Here is a 21,603-nt window from a genome sequence, read left to right on the forward strand (position 1 = left end):
GTGACAATGAAAGGTAGGAGATTGTGGGAAAATGTCTTCAATGCGCTGAAGGTAAAGTATTTGCCATCCTAGAATTTTATACTATGTTTGTAAGAGTAAGGATGAGAACTTTTTCTGTGGGAACCCCTGGGAGCCTCTCCTCTTCTTGCCATGGTATCTGCTCATCCACTGGTATCAGAGTATTTGGAAAAGGAAGACACATCTGGCACCTTTGCCTATGGTGTTCAAGGTTACTTTTCACCTAGATCTTGTATACTCTCTTCACACTGACTTGTATGAAAATGAGGCAGCCTGTGCATTGAATTATCCGGTCATTAGACTTGGGCTAAATCTTAGAACATTGACAGATTTGTAGCTCAATTTCCCTGAATTGGTGGTGGGGGGACTTATTATTGTGGTCACAGCACTGCCCTTCTGGAAATATGGTTCAAGAGGTCATATTTTGTATCAGCCGAAACTTGATGCCCTTGACAACATAGAGTGAACACAACACAGAAAAGGTATGCCGTCTGTTCTGTCCTGGCCATCTCAGCCTCACCAGAACTGTCTAATATGAGGAAGTTACTGAATGTCCAGTGGTGGTTGATTAAGTTGGAAGCAACATGAAGATTAAAGAGGATATTTTGCATCAGAAGACATTTAGAACCTGGAATGATATCAAGAAGTCTATGCCTCTCAGTGTATGAGAGCTGGTAAGGACAAAATGTGGAACTGCTCTTGCATCTGCCATGGATGGCCTCACATCATCTGTAATAATGGCAGTATCATCAATAACCCTTCAGAAGCATCCAAGGAATTATTCTATTTAAAATGAGTAAATTGAACCTTTGAGATTTGCTTCTGATGGACATGTCGAACATTTCTGCTTATGGACCAAAAGTGTTTCCCGCTTCAATAATCCGTGTGGCACTCAGCACAATGCTACCTCCCTGAAGAATAACTACAGCCTTCCACATACAAAGCAATCGAAACAGATCTTAGCAGAAGATTTTGAAAGCTTTCTGAGCACCATACAGAAAGATTCACGACGGAGTTCTGAAGAACTTACTGAAGAGCCTGAGAATTATGTTGAAGCAAAATTCATTCACAAATATGTGCAGGGTGTCAATGCATTGTTTATAAGTCAAAGCAACAAGAATCAAGAATTTTTCCCTGTACTTACATCCAGTTTCTTTAATTCAGCATCAATATTTCCTTCATTCAAATATCAACCTTTAGCCATACGTGGCATATATTACAACTAGCTGTCACCTGTGAAAATTTATCGTTCACTATGGCTTAGACATGAGGTAGAACACAACCGACCTTCCTGTGTAATGTCACATTTCAGACATCAACATGTAGGGCCAACTGAACTATGGAAGAGTGTGTAAAAGAAGAAAGAAACCGCATGGATCTTATTCTAATAAGTTAAAAAAACAATACACATAAAAAGGAGACTGTGGACTGTGTCAGATTCAGACTGATGCCCTGTTTCCCTCCTCTCCCTGACTTATTAGCCATTTTGTGACCATGTACTTTGCCCTCAAGTCTCAAATCTGATAATTGAGTTTTTGCTCTCTTTTTCTATTCTAAAATCTTCCCTTGGGGGGCTTCCCTGGTGGCGCAGTGGTTGAGAATCTGCCTGCCAATGCAGGGGACAGGGGTTCGAGCCCTGGTCCGGGAAGATCCCACATGCCACGGAGCAACTGGGCCTGTGAGCCACAATTACTGAGCCTGCGCGTCTGGAGCCTGTGCTCTGCAACAAGAGAGACCGCGACAGTGAGAGGCCCGCGCACCGCGATGAAGAGTGGCCCCCACTTGCCGCAACTAGAGAAGGCCCTCACACAGAAATGAAGACCCAACACAACCATAAATAAATTAAAAAATAAATAAATTTATAAAAAAAAAAGGAAAAAAATCTTCCCTTGGTTACCTGATGACCGTAACCAGCTTTATTTGTCCAAGTTTCTGGGGCTTCATGTCCTCCCTCCCTCCTCCTACAAAGTTTCTAAGTAGATCTATTATTGCTCTGACAATGCTGAAAAAAGCATTCATTCACAGGACCATGTATTGCAACATTCCTTGGCCAGGCCAGGTACCACAAATTCAAGTGGATAAAGCAAACAACAGCGGTAGAACATCCGTCAACAGAGTAGATGTGAAGTTGACTCTAGGCAGGTAGCCTGGGTAGGTTGAGAAAAAAGGAGGAAAGAAGGCTTTTGGCCAAGAGAAGCAGAATTTGGAGGGGAAAAATTGTTTACTACAAAGAAACAAGCAGCTAAAGGAACTCCAGTAAAGGATCCGATTCAAACAAAAGAAAAGAAGCCTTCTGCATAACATCTTGAATTTCTGTGCCTCTAAAGGTCAATTCAGTCTGGATGGCTTCTTTGAATTTCTGAAGATTAAAGACATGATAGAAGTCACTGAGGAACATTTTAAAAAATAAAGACGGAGGGTGAAATACAGACATTTCAGACAAAAACTGAGACAGTTTACCTCCTACAGATCTTGACTAAAGGAAATCATAAAAGATATGCTAAACGGCAGAAAGCAAGTGATCCTACGGTACCCGGTACCCACGAGGCCCTCTGGGATCTGGCTGGGCTCTCCGACAGGCGCTCTGCTGCTCTCCTCTTTCTCCACTGCGTCCCCTTCTTGTAGCTCCCGTCTTAGGGCTTTTGACTGGTGGTCCCCCAGTGTCCGCAGTGCTTCTCCCCCAAATAAAGCTGTAGGTCACTCGGCTAACACCCATGAAGTTAACACACGAATGTGATTTTTCTCATTCTAGAACGTGAGCTCCACGAGGGCAGGCAACTTTATCAGTTTTATTTATGGACGTATCCCAAGCCCCTAGGACCATGTTTGGCACATAGTGGGTGCTTAATATATATTTGTTGAATAAGTGGATGGAAAAACAGCAGTGACAACCAACAAACGACACGTACAGCCAGCAACCTGAATGACTCTCGCAGACATAATATCTAGTGAAGGAGGAAGAAACATACGAATGCTTCTGTTCATATGTGAAGTTCAAAACCAGACGAACTGAACTGTATTGTTTAGGGATACATACCTAGGTGGTAAAATTATAACAAAATAAAAGTAAATGATATCTTAAGTGCTAGGAGGAGAGGAAATATTATGGTTGGAGAAGGGCAAATGGGGGTCTCTTTGGTTTGGCTTTAATTCTTGATTTGAGTAATTGTTAAACAGGTGTTTGCCTTAATTGTAAGTAAACTATGCATATGTACTGTATGTACTTTTCTGCATAAAGGTTATATCTCATAATAGCAATTTAAAACTCAATGAATTTAATAAATGTATTAGACACAGCTAAAGAAATAAGTGAACTAGAAGATCGGTCAGAAAACATTAGCCAGAATGTAGCAGAGACATAAAAGATGTAATCAGAGCTCTGTAAAGAGAGCAGTGAGGGATGGGACAGGTAATAGCCAAAGAAACAATGGCTGAGGATTTTCCAGAACTGATGAAAAGTGCTATCCTGCAGATCCAAGAAGGCAAATCTCAAAAAGGATTTAAAACGGGTGGGGGCAGAACCCCAAAGACCAAGAGATCTTAAAGGCAGCCAAAGGACAACATTTACACAAAAGTGACTTCTGAGTTGTAACAATGGAAGCCAGGTGAAGAGTGGATTACAAACTACGATGTGTTGGAAGAAAATCACTGCCACCCTAGAATCGTGTATCTAAAGAAAATATCTTTCACTATTTTAAATATTGAAGTAAAGACATTCTCAAACAAAAATGGATTTGGCCCCCAACCTGCCCAGGAAGAGAAACTCTAAGGGTATACTTTAGGTAGAAGGAAAGTGATCCCAGGTGGAAGGTTTGAGATGATGCAAGAAGGGATGCCGAGGGAAGATGGCTGAACACCTGGCAAGTACAGGACACACTCATGACTGTAGGGAATACTGACAGCTTCTGGAATTTAAAAATAGGATAGAATTAGAACACATGATAGTAGTAATATACAAATTGAGAGGAAGGACTGGAGTTAAATGTTCTGGAGTTGTTACATTGTCCAGTCGGAAGATGAAAGTTCTGATTAACTCGAGTCTTTGAAAATTATGCTGGTTGTAATTTCCAGAGCAATTACTACAAGTTTAAAAATGGAGTGTATAACTCCCAAACTTATAGAGGCACAAAAATGAAATGATAAAAATGGTATCAACCCCAAAGAAGGCAAGAAGCAGCAGAATAGGCAGGACAAATAGAAATCCTGAATATATCAGAAATTATAATAAATATACCACTTGAAAGACAAAGATAACAGATAGTAAAATCCACTAAGAGAAAAACCTAAACATAGTTTTATAGAAAGGTTAAAAGTGAAAGGATTTAAAAAGACATACTCTTCAAATAAATACTAATCTAAAGAAAGCTGGCATCACTAAGTTAATATCAGACAGTAGGCGGGGCTCCCCTGAGGCAGGTACTGAGGTGGAGTTTGGGGACCACACTTCCCTGTGACGGGAAGAGGACTGGAGCCAGACTGGGCAGAGGAGCTGCCCCTGGGGCTGAGGAAGCCTTGACCAAATGCAGAGGAGGGAGGGAGGGGGCTGAGGTTGGGAGGGGCGGCCTCCTATGCCCCCTGGGGCAGTGGCACTTCTCCATTTCTTCAGCTGATGGTGGGCACACAGCTGTAAAAAGTCAGGTATGTCTGATTTTTATTCCTTAAATCTTAAACATATGTTACAAATAGTGTTTTGTATCTCTTCAATACATAATTGAAACCATATTAAATATATTACATTTAACACAGAATCATAAGGCTGGGTTCCTGGTTTCACCTTTAACTTGGGCTCGGCACTTAACCCCTCTGAGCCTGTTTCCTCGTATGTAAAATGAAGTTAATTTCGGTTTAAAGCGCTCCGGTGGCTTCCCCTTCCGCAGTGTGAAGTCCAGACTCGTCATCACGGCCCCCGCACCATGGCGCTGGAGTCGGCCTCCATCTCTGGACTCATGCCATGTTCCTTGGCCCTGCTTGGTGGGCTCTGGTCCCCCTGGCCTCCGCAGTAGCAGCCCTGGGGTCTGCCAGGCTCCTGCCGCCTCTGGGCTTCAAGCTGCTGCGCGTTCCCTTTGCTTGGCCTGGAGAGCTTTTCCTCCGAGAGGGTGGCTCCTGGCTCGTTAGCTTGTGGGTCTCTATTCAAATGCCCCGTCGTCCACCCCATCCAGGAGAGTCGGCCCATCTCACCCCAGGGTCCAATCTATCCCCACCTGCCTTTACTGTCTTCACAGCGCTTGTTATTACTTCAGCTTACATTACTTATTTGATTGCTTATTTCCTGTCCATCACTGTCACTAGCATTAAGCTTTTTCAAGACTGGGAACGGTGTCCTGCTCGACACCACGCTCAGGCCTGCGTGTAGGAAGCACTGGATAAATGCTGTGACGTGGCCTCAGTTGTTCTTTATCCTCATGCTAGCCCTACGGTTAGTTCCAAAGAGAGGCTCTGAAGCGGTTTATAGATACATAGGTAATGCAAAATCAAAAATAGTTAATAATAGCGGGTGGAGACAGGGGGCTGGTATAGACGCACGTCCGTCCTAAGCCCTTTGCAGAGGGGCTCAGTGCGCACCGTGGGGCGAGCGGGAGACCGCAGGGGTCAGAGCACAGTGCCGCAGCCGAGGGTTAGGCGTGGCCCGTGAAGCCAGGCCACCTGGGTCTGAAGCCAGTGCCTCGGCTTCCCCGCGGTGACCTTCGGCTCCCCCAGCCTCCTCTGGAAAGCGGGATGGCGGTGGCCGCTAGCCCATGGAGTGAGGGTCATGTGAGACGGGGCCTGGCCTCCGTGAGGGCTCTCTGTGTGAAGGCCGTAATCACTCCATTCCCACCCCGCCCCAGGAGGAGTGGATGTCATGTGTCATTTTACAGATGAGGGACCCGAGACACGGAGAAGCTAAGTAACTGGCCCAAGTTCACGCTTCTGGCAGACGGTAGTGCGTAAGAAAGACCTTGCATTTAAAAATACGTAATTTAGAAATTCTTAAAGTTTTGATCTCTGTGTGTCCTATGTAAACATTAATGCAGTTAAAACTATATTAATGTAGTTAAAACATTTTAACAAAAGATTTTTAATTGTTATCTTTAAGGGGAGGTGAGAGTGAAATGAATTGCTGTCGGACATTAAAAGAACTCGAAGTCCAAGTAGGAGAAAAGGTAATAGAGAGCGTTCAAAGTTCTTCCCCCAATCCCCACCCTTCGTCAAAAGTAATTGCTATTTTTCTGGAAAAGGCAAAACTATGGAAAATTTAAAAGTTTAGTAGTTGCTAGAGGTTGAAGGGCAGAGGGTGGAGAGAGAAGATGATTTAGGTGGAAAGCAGAAGATTTTTAAGGAAGTGAAAATACTCTGTTTGATACCATAATGATGGCTACGTGTCATTATACATTTGACCAAACTCATAGAACGTACACCAAGAGTGAACCTTAATGTAAACTAGGGACTATGGGAGATTACGATGCATCAATGAAGGTTCATCAGTTGAACCAAACGTCCCACTCTGGTTGGGGATACTGATAATGGGGGACACCATGCATGTGTGGGGACAGGAGGTATATGGGAAATTGCTGTACATTTTCCCCAATCTTGATGTGAACCTTACACTGCTCTTAAAAACAAATTCTTTTTTTTTTGTTTTTGTTTTTGTTTTTTTTTTTTAAATAAATTTATTTATTTATTTTTGGCTGTGTTGGGTCTTCGTTTCTGTGCGAGGGCTTTCTGCAGCTGCGGCGAGCGGGGGCCACTCTTCATCGCGGTGCGCGGGCCTCTCACTGTCGCGGCCTCTCCCGTTGCGGAGCACAGGCTCCAGACACGCAGGCTCAGTAGTTGTGGCTCATGGGCCTAGTTGCTCCGTGGCATGTGGGATCTTCCCAGACCAGGGCTCGAACCCATGTCCCCTGCATTGGCAGGCGGATTCTCAACCACTGCGCCACCAGGGAAGCCCTTAAAAACAAATTCTTAATAAAAAAAACCCAAAATGCCAAAAAAAAAAAAAGTAATTGGTAGCAGAGGGGGCTGATGCAGAATGAGCTGTGTCTTGTCGTCCGCGTTCTCATGCCTCACCCAATAGATCTCACATGAAAGCCTGTATTCACATGACTTCGCCTGCTCGGATGGCATCCTTTTTGATGAACGACACCAGCAGAAGTCCCGGAATATTAATTACTTTTGTATTAACTTTAGATCATTATTAGTAGGGCTGCCCTTTTGGTTTTTGTCTACGACTGAGGCAGGGTTTTCTTTAGAAAGAGAAAACTACTGCTTTTCAGCAGTAAATGCCAATCAAGAGCGGCGTGGTAAAAATAACCGGTGAAACTCAGAGCAATACATATTTAAGAATTGAGTAATTTAGCCACAAAAGCTATGACGTGTGTTTAGAAAGGCGCATATAGCTCTGTTCCTGTTTGCTGATTGTGGGTAGCTCTCACGGCACACAGCTAGGGAGGGAGGAGATGCTCACGGCCTTTGGGGGCTGGAATCGGACCCCTTTTTAAAATGCATTTGAGCCTGTCAGTTATACGAGCAGTTTGAGAATCATAGTTTAATTTACTTGATTCAATATGTTGGTTTGAAATGTGACAAATTTTCTTTCCTTTTTGAACTCTTCTGAGATTGTCAAACATTTCAAAATCAAAAATAGCCAGAAACCCACAAAATGTTTGTCTAAATTTCCCTGGCTTATGCCATTAACACCAGAAAATTCATCCTAGTGTGATAATTTTTTAGCATTATGTGCCCCTAAAAATCTACTTTCACTATAGTTTATATTAGTAGGAACCCTGGTGTAATGATTTGCTGCTTCTATTGTGGTTCATTTGTTATTCTGTAAGAAATATGAAATATTTGTAATTGATATGTAAGGGATATTATTTATGGTATATGTCTTTAATTTGTCTCTTCACAAACTTTGTTAATCATGAAATTATCCTAGGAAAGTCAGCTGTTTATGACGATCATGCTTTCAACATAGATGGGTCAGTAATGCAACGTTACAGTTAGGGGAGGGGAGGGACATAGGCCTAGCTTGTAAGTTACTGAAAGTGAGGCTTCGAAGAGGAAAGCTGAAGGGGAACTCCACCACTGGCCGCCCTTTCATCTCAGTCCTTTTTCATCCTGGCCTCCTTCCCATAGAAGCCCCCTCACTAAGAGTGAGTTTAAAGCAGCGCGGTTTAAACAGAAAGGTGACGACGAGAGACTGAGGAGCGGGTGATAGAGGTAACGCCTGACCACAGGGCAGCTCCGAGGCTTTCTCTGCCGTGCAGTCTGGCCAGCACAAGCTGCAGCCCCAACTCTACCTGCCACCCTGGCGCTGGGCAGGCAGGTGGCGTGGACGGGCTCTGCCATTTACCAGCCGGGTGGCCTTGGGCAAAGTTCTTGTCATTGGGCTTCTTCATCTGTCGGTGGGGATAAGAACACCCATCTCACAGTGCTGTTGTGTGGCTTAAAGGTGTCCAGCATAGAGCACCTGGAACACTTAGGGGATGCCAGCTATCACCATTATGGTTATTACTACAGCTTCCTTTGAAGTATAGGTAGGAACTTAAATGAATGTCATCCCTTCCCACCGACCCCAAAGTAAACAGAACAAACCAAATCCACTCCTCAGCTGCTGGCTGTGTGCAGTAGCACGTTTCCAGCTACAACTCTGGTCCTGCAAACGGGCCACACTCAAACACTGGAGACAGAGAGGAACACCTAGCAATTAGTAAAAGAAGGCTGTCTTCAGACATACATTGTCATTGCTGGGCGATCTACACAGTTTGGGAATGAAAGATGCTAATTCTTTTGTTTTAAATATAAGTCCACATGGCTTATTGGAGCCAAGAATGCATGCAAATGTCTCTCTGAATTTTGGGAGCCAGACTTTGCTGAATGTGTGTGTGGTCTAGCCTTCCTAAACCAACAAGTAGTTAGCAGTTGGCACCCCAAACTGCCCGAACCCCGGGGCTTGGGTTTCCTAATTGTTTCTTCTGCAGTGAGCTTGGTCTGATGGCTGGTTCCTCAGCCTCGCCCTAATTCATGTGCACTTAGACCTTCCAGCATGTGTTCACATTCACGCTCCTTGTTCAGTCGAAACCTTGGGCTTCCTGAGTCTCGTTTTCTCCATCAGTCAAGGGGAAGGCAGACTGGGTGGTCTCCGGGGCCCATCTCCCTGTCCTTTGGTGATTGTGACCCGTGGCTTCACGTGAAGAGCCTGCTGTCTGCATCCGTGGGGCCCCAGGTGGTCCTCAGGGTGTCGTCTTCAGGCTCCCGCTGGTCCCAGTTACTGCTTTAATCTGCACTCGGGTTCCACCCCGTGGGCGCTCTGAGTCTGGCGCGCAGCTCACTTGCCCTCGCCCTCTTGGCCCCGGCTTTTCCTTGTGTCACAAAGAGGACTGTGCTTCCCTTTGGCTCCTCTTCCGTGCCTTCTACGGGGCATCTCCTTGGCTGCCCTTGAGTTCTCTGGTCTTCAGGTTCCTTGCTCTCTTAATCTCCTGGGAGGCAGAGGGAGTTAGTGGGAAGGAGGCGTACCTGGCCTGAAGTCTCACCTCTGCGGCGGCCCACGCACCGTGGGCAGGTCTCCCACTGCTCTGAGTTTCCCCGTCTCTGAAGGCAAGACAACAGCACTTACCTGTCAGAATGATCACGAGAATGAATGAGAATAATGTAAGTGACGCCCTTGCATACAGGAGATGCTCAATAAATACTCGTCCCTTCCTCTACCCATCAGTGAGGCTGGTCCTCCCCGTCAGGCGCTCCTGAAACCCTTCCTGTGGTAGCTTTACCCACCACCAGGTGGTGCCCCGTCAGCCACCGAGGTGTCTGGTCGTCCTACCCGGTGACAAGCAGAGACCCCCAACTGAGCTGAGATAATAAGGAACTTCTCATCTCATCTAAGAAGTCCGGAGGGAGGGCAGGTCAGGGTCTGCTCACTCACATCTCCTCCGGTCACCAGGAGATGGCCAGCATTCCAGGCTCGACACGCAGATACTGCGATGTCGGATTTTGTCCAGCATGCTGTTTCTTCCACTATGATTCTTTATAAACACGGGGAAACTTCTTCCTGTGACTCACAGGCCAGGATTTTGTCCCCACCCAAGCCAGTCACTGGCGGTGGCATTGGCCGCTGCAAGCAGCCTGGACCAGCCCTGGTCACTCCCTGGGGTGGTGGCTAGGCTCCCTCCCTTAGGCACGGGGCCACCCAGGGGGTGGATATCTGAACCAAATGGAAAATGGAGGGTTTCGTTAGAAAGAGAAGGGGTTAGAGGTCAATGGATCTGGAGAAAGCGACCAACAGTGTCTGCTTCAGCCTCGCAGCAAAAGAACCCCCGGCTGGCTGGGCCTTAATCCTTTGGACACTGGTGTAATTTTTTGGATTTTGCCAACTCTGATAATAACGAGAGTTAGCACGGATTGAGCACTTACTAGGAGCTGTTCTAAGTGCTTTACTGTGTTTACGTATTCAATTTAGGCAGGTGCCCTTGTTATCCCACCTTGATATGGAGGGAAACTAGAACAGAGGCTGAGCAGTTGGGCCAAGTGTGCGCAGCTCGGGGGCAGAGGAGCTGCAGTCCCCGCCTTGGCTGCTGGCTCCAGGGTCCTGGCTCTTAACCGCAGGCCACCCTGTCTCTGGGAGGACCCTTTAGGAAAGGTGGCAACGCTTACTCTGCCTGCAGCAAATGTGACTCTTTGTTATGCCTGGAGGTGGACCCAGCGCATCGCAGAGAAGCATCTCTGCTCACGTAGCCGTCTGAATGAGTGGAGGTTGTTTTCTAGCCACAGGGTCATCTCTTTGTCCGTGTAGCATCTACTTCAGATTTGGGCATTTCTTTCCTTTTCTGTCTCTGGCATCCTGCCCTTCCATGCTTCTTCCCAACTCCCCAGACGCTTATGCTCCTGCCTGCCCTGCAGGGCCCCAGCCCAGTCCTGAAGCCACAGCACCGCCCGAGGCCCAAGACTTAGCTTCTCCACGTGCTTCAGGTGAGGAATCTGCCAGGAAAAAAACACTTAAAGCAAAGCTTCCATGGGTTTCCAGGTTAACAAAGTTTGGGTCTTTTTACTCTGTTTGATCCTTTGTCAACTCCCCACATGAGGGTGAGGTGGAAGTAAAAGAAGAGGCTAACCAAGGAAGAGAATCTCATCTTGCCTCTTGAGGTGAGGGGATGCTCATTGTAAGCCATGTCCGGAGAATTGCCAAGACACAGGAAGCTATTCTGACATATCAGAACACAGTGTGTGTTTACAAGTGTCATGACTAGTCTCCTCCCCCAACATGCAAAAAAAAAAAATTGTTTTAAATTGAAGACTAGAATTCAAGAATGTGCAATTCAGTTAAAGACATTAAAAAAAGGAAAATAAATAAACGCACCCAAAGCTCCAGGCTGTTTGCTCTCATACCACATCACTGCCCCAATCAGGGCTGCTCTTTTAAGCCCGGGAGCCGTGATGTCAGAACATCTGGTCTACCCAGTCAGCCGTGACTAGTGTGTCTGTTGGACACCAAGTGACACAAGTCGTATGGGATTACCCTGGTGCCTTGGAGTTGTGTAGATGCAGCCTTAGTCATTTCAGAAGCAATTAGTAAATAATTAGAGGTACTAAGCTGCTTGCTTGGTCGGTAATATCTTCACAAAAGTTAAGACATAAGTGATGGGTATATCCATTTTCTTAAATAGGTGAATTTTCTTAAAAAAGAAATTAAAAAATTTATTGCTTGAGGGATAAGAAACAGTTGTTAGGATCACAACCATTTCATAAACATACCTTAACATTGGAACACCACATTAACACAAACGAATGTATAAGAATGCAGTCTGTTTGCCTAATAAAAAGACCGTGTCAAACTCAAAATGAGGCCATTTGCTAAAACATACAAGCTTTTTGTTAATTCGTAATATTCTCCTAATCCCACTTTTATCATCTTTCCTCTGGTGCACTTGGTATTAATTACCTATTATAGCAGGTATTTGAACACAACTTCTCTTTCGTCTGCAGAAAATATTAGCATATCGCAGAGCTGTTGGGACAGATTGTATCTGAGGCACTTCTTCCTCCTGCAGAAAAGCCTATCAATCATAACTGAGTATAGTGATTAATAATGTCACAGCTCTTATTCCTGTGTCTCTGTGCAGCTAAATGAAGAGTCGTTCTTACATTGGATCTAGAGAATTTCACGTAACAAAGTAATCAGCTGCCATTTTATAAAGAAATGATATTGAAAATGCTTCTACCCCAGGACCTATTTTTGGTTGCTCTGTTAGTAGTTTACTGAAGGCTTCATCAGGAAACTAAAGGAAAGATTTTGTTATGTCAGAATTTATATTATTTCAGACTATGTTTCTCTTAAAAAAAAAAATCTTCTTGCATGTGGCAAGTCAATAGTACACACGAGATTGCAGGGTTGAGTGTTTAAGACAGTGCGGTGTCATGGGGACAGGCTGGTGGAGTGGGGGGACGGGACGGTGGAGTGGGGGGACGGGACGGTGGAGTGAGGGGACGGGATGGTGGAGTGGGGGGACGGGACGGTGGAGTGAGGGGACGGGACGGTGGAGTGAGGAGATGGGACGGTGGAGTGAGGGGGGGACGGGATGGTGGAGTGGGGCGGGGACGGGATGGTGGAGTGGGGGGGACGGGACGGTGGCGTGGGGGGACGGGACGGTGGAGTGAGGGGACGGGATGGTGGAGTGAGGGGACGGGACGGTGGAGTGAGGGGGGGACGGGACGGTGGAGTGGGGGGGACAGGACGGTGGAGTGAGGAGACGGGACAGTGGAGTGAGGGGGGGACGGGACGGTGGAGTGGGGGGACGGGACGGTGGAGTGAGGGGACGGGACGGTGGAGTGGGGGGACGGGACGGTGGAGTGGGGGAGGCTGGAGCCCTTGCACTCCGCAGGCTGAGTGTGTATCTGAACTGAGACACTCACTATCTGAGTGACCCTGAGCAAACCAGTCTCTCTGGAAACTTTTTCCTCAGCTGTGAAATGGGGAAGCAGTATTGCAAGATTTTTCCAATATTGTTGAGATTATTTATGAGAATAAATATAAAATGAAGTTACCATAGTGCAGGGCCCATAGAAGTTACTCAAAAAATTAGGGGTTCACATTTGGAGGAGATAAGACAAATGAGCTATTGTGTGGAAGGTTAAATGATAGTACACGGTCATTCACGATGTAAAGCTGCGAAGAGGCCTGTGTGCTGATGGCGCCCATGTTTCTGTCTCCATCTTCAGCCCCAGACTCACCACTGTCCACAGACCAAACCAGGGCTGCTGGTGGTCCTCCTTCCCACACCCCGGGAAGCCTTCCTCCCCAGACCTCCCTCCGTCTTAGTAAACGGTTCCACCGTTCAGTGGGTCATTCAAGCAGAAACAGGCTTAGCCTTGGTTCCCATCTTTCCCTTACCGGCCCCTCTCCCCAGTCCAGTCCGCCGGCCCGTCCTGTCGGCTGCATCCTGTGCCGCATCCTGAGCCCATCCACCTGTCTGCATCCCCGCTGCCGCCGGGTCTCCACCCTGTGCGCTGTCAGTAACCCCTGCACTGCTCTTCCTGTTCCCACTCTTACCCCTTACAGTCTCCGTTTCACGTGACATCAGAGCTATCTGTTCAAAACATGAGTCAGATCTCATCAGACCCCGTTGGTTAAGATGCCCTGTGGCTTCTGGTCACCTGCTGAATAAACGTTGGACAAAAACCTGGCTTTTGGCACTCAGCATGAGAGGTCTGCCCCCTGGAAATTCCTTGGACTACACTATCTAAAATTCCTCAACACTTAGGACATCCTGAGGTTTTGTTTGTTGACTTGTTCATTACTAGGAAATATGTTCCCTGGGAGTGGGCACCTTCTCTGTCCTCACTGTTGGAACTTTATTTTTTTATTTTATTTTTTTTAAAGAAATTCACGTTCTTTTATTTATTTATTTATCTATTTATGACTGTGTTGGGTCTTCGTTTCTGTGCGAGGGCTTTCTCCAGTTGCGGCAAGTGGGGACCACTCTTCATCGCGGTGCGCGGGCCTCTCACCATCGCGGCCTCTCTTGTCGCGGAGCACAGGCTCCAGACGCGCAGGCTCAGTAATTGTGGCTCACGGGCCCAGCTGCTCCGTGGCATGTGGGATCTTCCCAGACCAGGGCTCGAACCCGTGTCCCCTGCATTGGCAGGCAGATTCTCAACCACTGCGCCACCAGGGAAGCCCTGTTGGAACTTTAGTGCCTTAAACAGATCCTATGTTTTCAAACAGAACATACTGAGCACCTAATATGAGTTCAATAAATATTTACAGGATGAGTAAATAAGGCTCTGCAGGAAAAGTTCACAGTAATTGGGGTAGCCAGGAAAAGCTTGATGAGACAGGTGAGACTGGAGCTTGAGTTGGACCGTGGCTGGGCTGTCAGTGCGTGCTGAGGGCGGGGCAGAGGGTGGGACTTGGGACAGCCTTCAGGACTGCAGCCTGGCGGAAGGAGAGGACGCGGAGCTGAAGGCAGTGGAGACGCGGCCGGGGCGGGGACACCGGCTCTGTGACGTTCTGTTTCTCAAGGCAAGATGGAACAGAGGACAGAGCCATTTTGAAATGCAGGCTGGAGGAGAAGGTGGAGGCATTAACCCTAAAGCGAGGGGCAAAGGGTGGTGTGGTGGTGGCAGTTCATTGAAGGCTTCCGATAGGGGATGCTGACACGAGACGGGGAATTTAGGAGATGGCATCAGCAGAGTAATGGATGTGCCCGAGGGGAGAGCAGCTGGAGGCAGGGGTACCCGTCCCCAGGCCCTGGAAGTAGTCAGCCCCTCACCAGCACTGTCAGCCTGCGTTTGCTGAGCGCCTCTGCTGCGTGAGGGGCGCCATGGAGCCCCTGGGAGGGGATCGGCTTGCCCCTCCTGGTGTGCAGCTCTGCTCTATGAGCGCAGGCGTCGGGGTGACAGTGGCCTCAGTGTTCTTGGCCTGTGGTGCCCGGGGAGGAGCTTCCATCCTATGAGTGTGGGCTAGGTTAGAAAGAAGGAGAGATGGGAAAGATTTCTCCTCGATTTGGCAGCCTTTTTAAAGCCCTAGGTATTTAGACTTGGGGCTTATTCTCATAGCTGTGTCAGAAGTTCAGTGAGTAGCTAGAATTTCTTATTAGACGACTTTAAGCTACTTGTGGCAGGTGGGCATTTTAAAAATGAAAATCAAATGTAGGGGGAGGTCTACGTGGCCTGTGGTGTATAGGACAGGAAGTTTCCCTTTTCACTGTGGCTGCAAGGAAACCCCAAATCAGACTTTTGGATTTTTGCTCTGTCATAGCAACTATGACTTTTAGGTTGCTGTAGCTCTTTTTTAGTCAGCTCCCTGTTTCTCTGTTTTCGTGGGTCTCCTTTAGATGTCTTTTTATGTGAGCTTATTCAATCTGTGGTAAAGGCAGCGTTTGCATCTGTTCAATACTTCAATGCCTAGTCCTGGGCCTGGGGGGGCAGCACTGGAGCCGGGAATGGAAGTCAGCCCCTTTGTGAAAGGGGAGCAGTGCCAGCGCGGCTCCTTCCACACGTCGTCCACAGATTGAAAGTTTGTGTTTACGAGGTTCTGAATGTAGTCTAATTTTTTCCTATCTGGTTTGGACCATCTCTACCAGCTGGTAAATAGGAAATGTTCACGGTAGGAAGCCAATACTCTGCAGAGTGTAAACAGATGGAATCGATATAAAGTGACAAGTTAGACTGTGCTGTTGAGAATACAGAGCCAAAACCAAGAACGTAACAGTCAGGCTACTTATTCCGTTCCAGTTCATTTAGTCCTGAATAGCGCTTCGTATCTGCACAGCTGTGTTGTTCTTTTTTTCCCCCTTTCTTTCTTCTGGGTTGATAATGACAATTTCAAAGAAAAACTTTAATTAAAGATTTTATACGAAATAACCAAAAGTAGAATAATAAGGAAAATGAGCATTGATGTGTTTATTGTAAGAGAAATCCTTTTTCTTGGCTTCAATTTTTAAAATGTACTCCTTACATTTAAAATGAGTTTAGTCGCGGTGACAGAAAGGTGCCAGACTGACAGCAGTGGCTGCCGAACCCTGCGTTTTGCTGCGGAGCCAAGACAGAGGGGCGGCCAGAGGCCCCCTCCCCTGCGGCTCAGTCCGCAGGCAGGCAGGTGGGCTGCCGTCCCCGACCCCCTGCTGCTAGAAACCAGGTGAGGAAGGTGGCTCCAGGTGAGGAGGGAACAGAAAACAGCGAATCAGGAGCCAATTTGGATAGCCTGGTGCAGGTTGCCCTCTGGCGCGAGGAAGGTTTGCCTTCCCCCGGGAGGGGCCCCACCAGAGCCGGGCCTGGAGAGGGGGAATTCTGGGCTCCAGGGAGGAAACCTTAGGCCTTTTCTCACCTCCTTTCAAGTCTGGGTGGTCATATTTATTTGGGTTCACAGCTTTCCTTCCTGGAGCTCCCAGTGCTATAAAAAGAATTTTAAACAAAGAACTCTAGAGTAAGAATCACATCCACTGTTAGCAATTTATTGAACCATCTGAACTCAGTGGGGTACAAATATGAAGCAGTTTGATTCTTTGCTTCTTAAGCAGGCACGGGCGCATCTGCCTTCCTCGTCCCCGAAGGCTGTCTTAGCAGATCCCATGGCTCTCTGGTCACGTTCAGGTAGAACAAGCCCGGCGTAGACTAGTCCAGTTGTAAACCCGGAGTTCAGATGCAGCTCAGCTGGCCGCTCCTCCCTCCTTCCAGCTCCACGGGCCCCGGGGGAAGGGGGTGGGCCAGGGGGGCTGCCGGCTCGTCGGCGACTCTCTCCCTCCTTCTGCTTCCTTCCTCCCTGGTTCGTGGGATCCGTGATGAGGGCTGAGGAAGGGGAGCTGGCCTCCTTCTCCCTTCGCTGGTGTCCTCTGTGGGGAGCAGGTAAAGGCTGCTCTCGGGGGGCACATGGGGAGTTACTAGGACAGTGCTTTGGGGGCCTCCAAACTCTGTGGTTTTCTGGTGAGGAGCAGCTCTGGCCAATCCCCCTGCATCTCGTCAGCCCTCCTGCCGGTGGTCCACCTCGCCTTCTCAAGCTGTGTGTTGTCCCCTCACTTGAGGAGCAGCCCTGGGAGCAGGACAGCTCAAGCCTTCTACCTTTCTTTTTCTTTTAAAAATTTTTTTAATACAAATTTTAAAGGTTACTTTCCATTTACAGTTATTACAAAATATTGGCTATTTTCCTGTGTTGTACAATACGTCCTTGAGCCTCTCTTACACCCAATAGTTTGTACCTCCCACTTCCCTACCCCTGTGTTGCCCCTCCCCTCTCCCCACTGGTAACCACTAGTTTGTTCTCTATATTTGTGAGTCTGCTTCTTTTTTGCTATATTCACTAGTTTGTTGTATTTTTTAGATTCCACATGTAAGTGATATCGTACAGTATTTGTCTTTCTCTATTTGACTTATTTCACTTAGCATAATGCCCTCCAAATCCATCCATGTTGCTGCAGATGGCAAAATTTCATTCTTTTTAATGGCTGAGAAGTATTCCATTGTATATGTTGTATATACCATACCTTCTTTAGCCACTCATCTGTTGATGGATACTTAGGTTCCTTCCATATCTTGGCAATTATAAATAATGCTGCTATGAACATTGGGGTGCATGTATCTTTTCAAATTAGTGTTTTTGGTTTTTTGGGTTATATACCAAGGAATGGAGTTACTGCGTCATATGGTAGTTCTATCTTTTTTTCTTTTTTTTGAGAAACCTCCATACTGTTTTCCATAGTGCACCAATTTACATTCCCACCAACAATAGGAGAGTTCACTTTTCTCCACATCCTCACCAACATTTTTTATTTGTGTTCTTTTTGATGTTAGCCATTCTGACAGGTGTGAGGTGAGTTCTCATTGTGGGTTTGATTTGCATTTCCCTGCTGATTAGCGATGTTGAGCATCTTTTTATGTGCCTGTTGGCCATCTGCATTTCCTCTTTGGAAAAATGCCTACTCAATTCTTCTGCCCATTTTTTAATCGGGTTGTTTGTTTTTTTGATGTTGAGTTGTATGAGCTGTTTATGTATGTTGGATATTAATCCCTTATCAGTCATATCATTTGCAAATATTTTCTTCCATTCAGTAGGTTCTCTTTTTTGGTTGCTGATGGTTTCCTTTGCTGTGCAAAAGCTTTAAGTTTAATTAGGTCCCAATTGTTTATTTTTGCTTTTATTTCCTTTGCTTTAGGAGATGGATCCAAAAAATATTGCTGCAATTTATGTCAATGAATGTTCTGCCTATGATTTCCTCAAGGAGTTTTATAGCATCCAGTCTTACATTTAGGTCTTTAATCTATTTTGAGTTTATTTTTGTATATGGTGTTAGAGAATGTTCTAATTTCATTCTTTTAAATGTAACTGTCCAGTTTTCCCAGCACCACTTGTTGAAGAGACAGTCTTTTCTCTACTGTATATTCTTGCCTCTTTTGTCATAGATTACCATAAGTGTGTGGGTTTATTTCAGGGCTCTCTCTCCTGTTCCATTGATCTATGAGTCTGTTTTTGTGTCAGTACCATACTGTTTTGATTACTGTAGCTTTGTAGTATAGTCTGAAGTCAGGGAGCATGATTCCTCCAGTTCTGTTCTTCTTTCTCAAGACTGTTTGAGGGTCATTTGTGTTTCCACACAAGTTTTAAAATTATTCTAGTTCTGTGAAAAATGCCATTGGTATTTTGATAGGGATTGCATTGAATCTGTAGATTGCCTTGGGTAGTTTGGTCATTTTAACAATATTGCTTCTTCCAATCCAAGAACATGGTATATCTTTCCATCTGTTTGTGTCATCTTCAATTTCTTTCATCAGTGTCTTATAGTTTTTGGAGTACAGGTCTTTTGCCTCCTGAGATAGGTTTATTGCTAGACGTTTTATTCTTTTTGATGTGTTGGTAAGTGGAATTGTTTCCTTAATTTCTCTTTCTGATACTTCATTGTTAGCCTTCTCCCTTTCTTGTTCTCCACTTAACGCATGGAAAATTCACATGTCCTGTCCATGCCAACAATAGGCATGTAGACCACTCTAATCTTCCCCTCCTGCTCTGCTACCTCTGTTCAATTCTCAGTTTCTTCCCCCAGGAAGGTGTAGAGCAGATCACTGTGTCCACAGAAATGACATGCCTATCTGCCGTTCTGCAGGCACCAGTCCTGTCTATACAAGGATTTCACTGGCTCACCAAAGCTTCTTCCCCATGAATGCTGCAATCACCCATCCACCCATCTGTTCATCTGTTCATCCATCTATCACTTATCCATGCATGCATGCCTCCATCTATCCCTCCATCTGTCCATCCATCTATTATCCATCCATCTATTATCCATCCATCCATCCTTCTGTCTGTCCATTTGTCCATCCATCATCCGTCTGTCTGTCCATCCACCCATCCATCCATCCATCCATCCATCCATCCATCCATCATCCATACATTCATCCACTTAACACTTATTCGTTGATCCAGGCCCTGTTCTTGGCCCTGGACTCCTGTCCACTCAAGACTTTCTGAAGGAGGTAGAGGAGCTGGCTGGTGTGGGGGGATTAGTGCTGGTTCTGCCAGTTACTATTCTCCAGCACGTGTGTGTGGTTATATGGTTATTTATATCTCTGTCCTCAGCCTTTGGTCCTGATCAGCAATTCCTATCAGACCACCATCTATTGAGTATGTTCCCTGTGAGATACCTGCACACATGAGCTCATTTCTTTTTTTTTAAATGAATTTTGATGAAATTCCACTATATCTACCCATTTTTCTTTCTTTCTTTCTTTCTTATAAATTTATTTATATTTTATTTTTGGCTGCGTTGGGTCTTTGTTGCTGTGTGCAGGCCTTCTCTAGTTGTGGCGAGCAGGGGCTTCTCTTTGTTGCGGTGCACGGGCTTCTCATTGCGGTGCCTTCTCTTGTTGTGGAGCACGGGCTCTAGGCGTATGGGCTTCAGTAGTTGTGGCTCGTGGGCTCTAGAGCGCAGGCTCAGTAGTTGTGGCGCACAGGCTTAGTTACTCTGCGGCGTGTGGAATCTTCCCTGACCAAGGACTGAACCCGTGTCCCCTCCATTGGCAGGCAGATTCTTTTTTTTTTTTTTTTAAAGAAATTCACGTTCTTTTATTTATTTATTTATGACTGTGTTGAGTCTTCATTTCTGTGCGAGGCCTTTCTCCAGTTGCGGCGAGTGGGGACCACTCTTCATCGCGGTGCGCGGGCCTCTCACTGTCGCGGCCTCTCCTGTTGCGGAGCACAGGCTCCAGACGCGCAGGCTCAGCAATTGTGGCCCACGGGCCCAGTTGCTCCGTGGCATGTGGGATCTTCCCAGACCGGGGCTCGAACCCGTGTCCCCTGCATTGGCAGGCAGATTCTCAACCACTGCGCCACCAGGGAAGCCCCGGCAGGCAGATTCTTAACCACTGCGCCACCAGGGAAGTCCACGTGAGCTCATTTTATCTGCACATGCTGATGCAGTGCCCTTCTTCATTCCCATTTCACAGACGAGGAAACTGAAGTTCGGAAGAGTCAGGTCACTGTTCCAAGGTTACCCAAACGATGGCAGCCCGGGGTACTTTATGTAGTTTTCTGTATCTGGAGGAGGTTTCTGTTCCCTACTCCCTCCCTGGCTTTACTCTTCAGGACAGATATTGTCTGCTCCATGTAGCAACACTTGTGAGTCTGCCCTCCATGAATTTATCTAAATCTTTTGGGGAAAGTTTTAATTTAATTTTCCTCCTGTCACTTCCTTTTCAGTAATCACTTCCTCCTTTTGTACTCCTGTGTGAAATGGGGCTTTTTTTCCTTTTCTTGAAATGTTAGGTGAACGAGTCCTGGTTTATGTAGCCATACTTCAGAACTTTAAGGCTTTCTATCATGCTTTTTCCCAGCCCTGCTGTCCAGATGGAAGAAGCGAGCCTTTTTAGTGCATCTTCACTGTGGTTCGCTTCCCTAGATTGCTTGGTTCGGAATCATCCCCAGGGCTCAGTCATCTCCCCAGATGGGGGCAGAGGACAAGAAGAGGGTCCGATGCTGCCCTTCTCGCAGGGTCTGTGGCGCTGCAGGGGGAGCCTGGGGGCCGTGGGGGCCTGGGCTGCAGCAGGGAGCTGGGGGGTCTAGCAGGGGGCCGGGCGGGGCGGCGTACTCCTAAGTCTGGCGCAGGGCTCAGAGCATGGGTCGGGGGAAGCGTCTCCTGGCTGGGGCCCTGGCTGCCCAGGATGGAGCGGGGACTGAGTCTGGGGCAGGTGGCTGGGAAGAGAAGACTTGAGGGCAGGTCTTCAGAGGGCCTCAGGCCATTTCCTGGCTCCTGAGCCTTAAAGTCATAATTAGCTATTGTTTTGGTTTTCTTTTTAAATCCTCATTGCTTCTGTGTTTGTGCAGCTGAAGCTGCCTGACACCTACCACCCACTCAGATGTTTGGGGTTACATGCGAGGGAGTGGAACAGGGGTTGTGAACTTTTTCGGTGAAGATGGTAAATATTTGTATTTTGGCCGGCCAGACTGCTCAGTCTGCCTACTCAGCTCTGCCCCTGTAGGGGAAGCGGCCCGAGGCAGCTCATTTACATAAATGAACGGGGCGCGGCTGGGCGCCAATACAATTTACTTTTGGATCCTGAAATTTGAAACGCAGATAACTTTCACGCGTCACAAAATATCCTTCTTTTGATTTTTTTCAACCGTTTAAA

General features: G+C 46.8%; 1 protein-coding gene across 1 annotated transcript in view; it reads left to right on the forward strand.

The window, feature by feature from the left end:
- The window catches only part of EFCAB6 (EF-hand calcium binding domain 6), a 252,542-nt gene that overhangs the window by 47,073 nt on the left and 183,866 nt on the right, over positions 1-21,603 (forward strand). The window contains exon 7 of the mRNA XM_057555849.1: positions 6,092-6,158. Within this exon, the coding sequence (XP_057411832.1) occupies positions 6,092-6,158 (67 nt within the window). The remainder of the gene's footprint in view (positions 1-6,091; positions 6,159-21,603) is intronic.

Source organism: Balaenoptera acutorostrata, chromosome 11, assembly GCF_949987535.1.
Source record: "Balaenoptera acutorostrata chromosome 11, mBalAcu1.1, whole genome shotgun sequence".
Lineage (NCBI taxonomy): Eukaryota > Metazoa > Chordata > Mammalia > Artiodactyla > Balaenopteridae > Balaenoptera > Balaenoptera acutorostrata.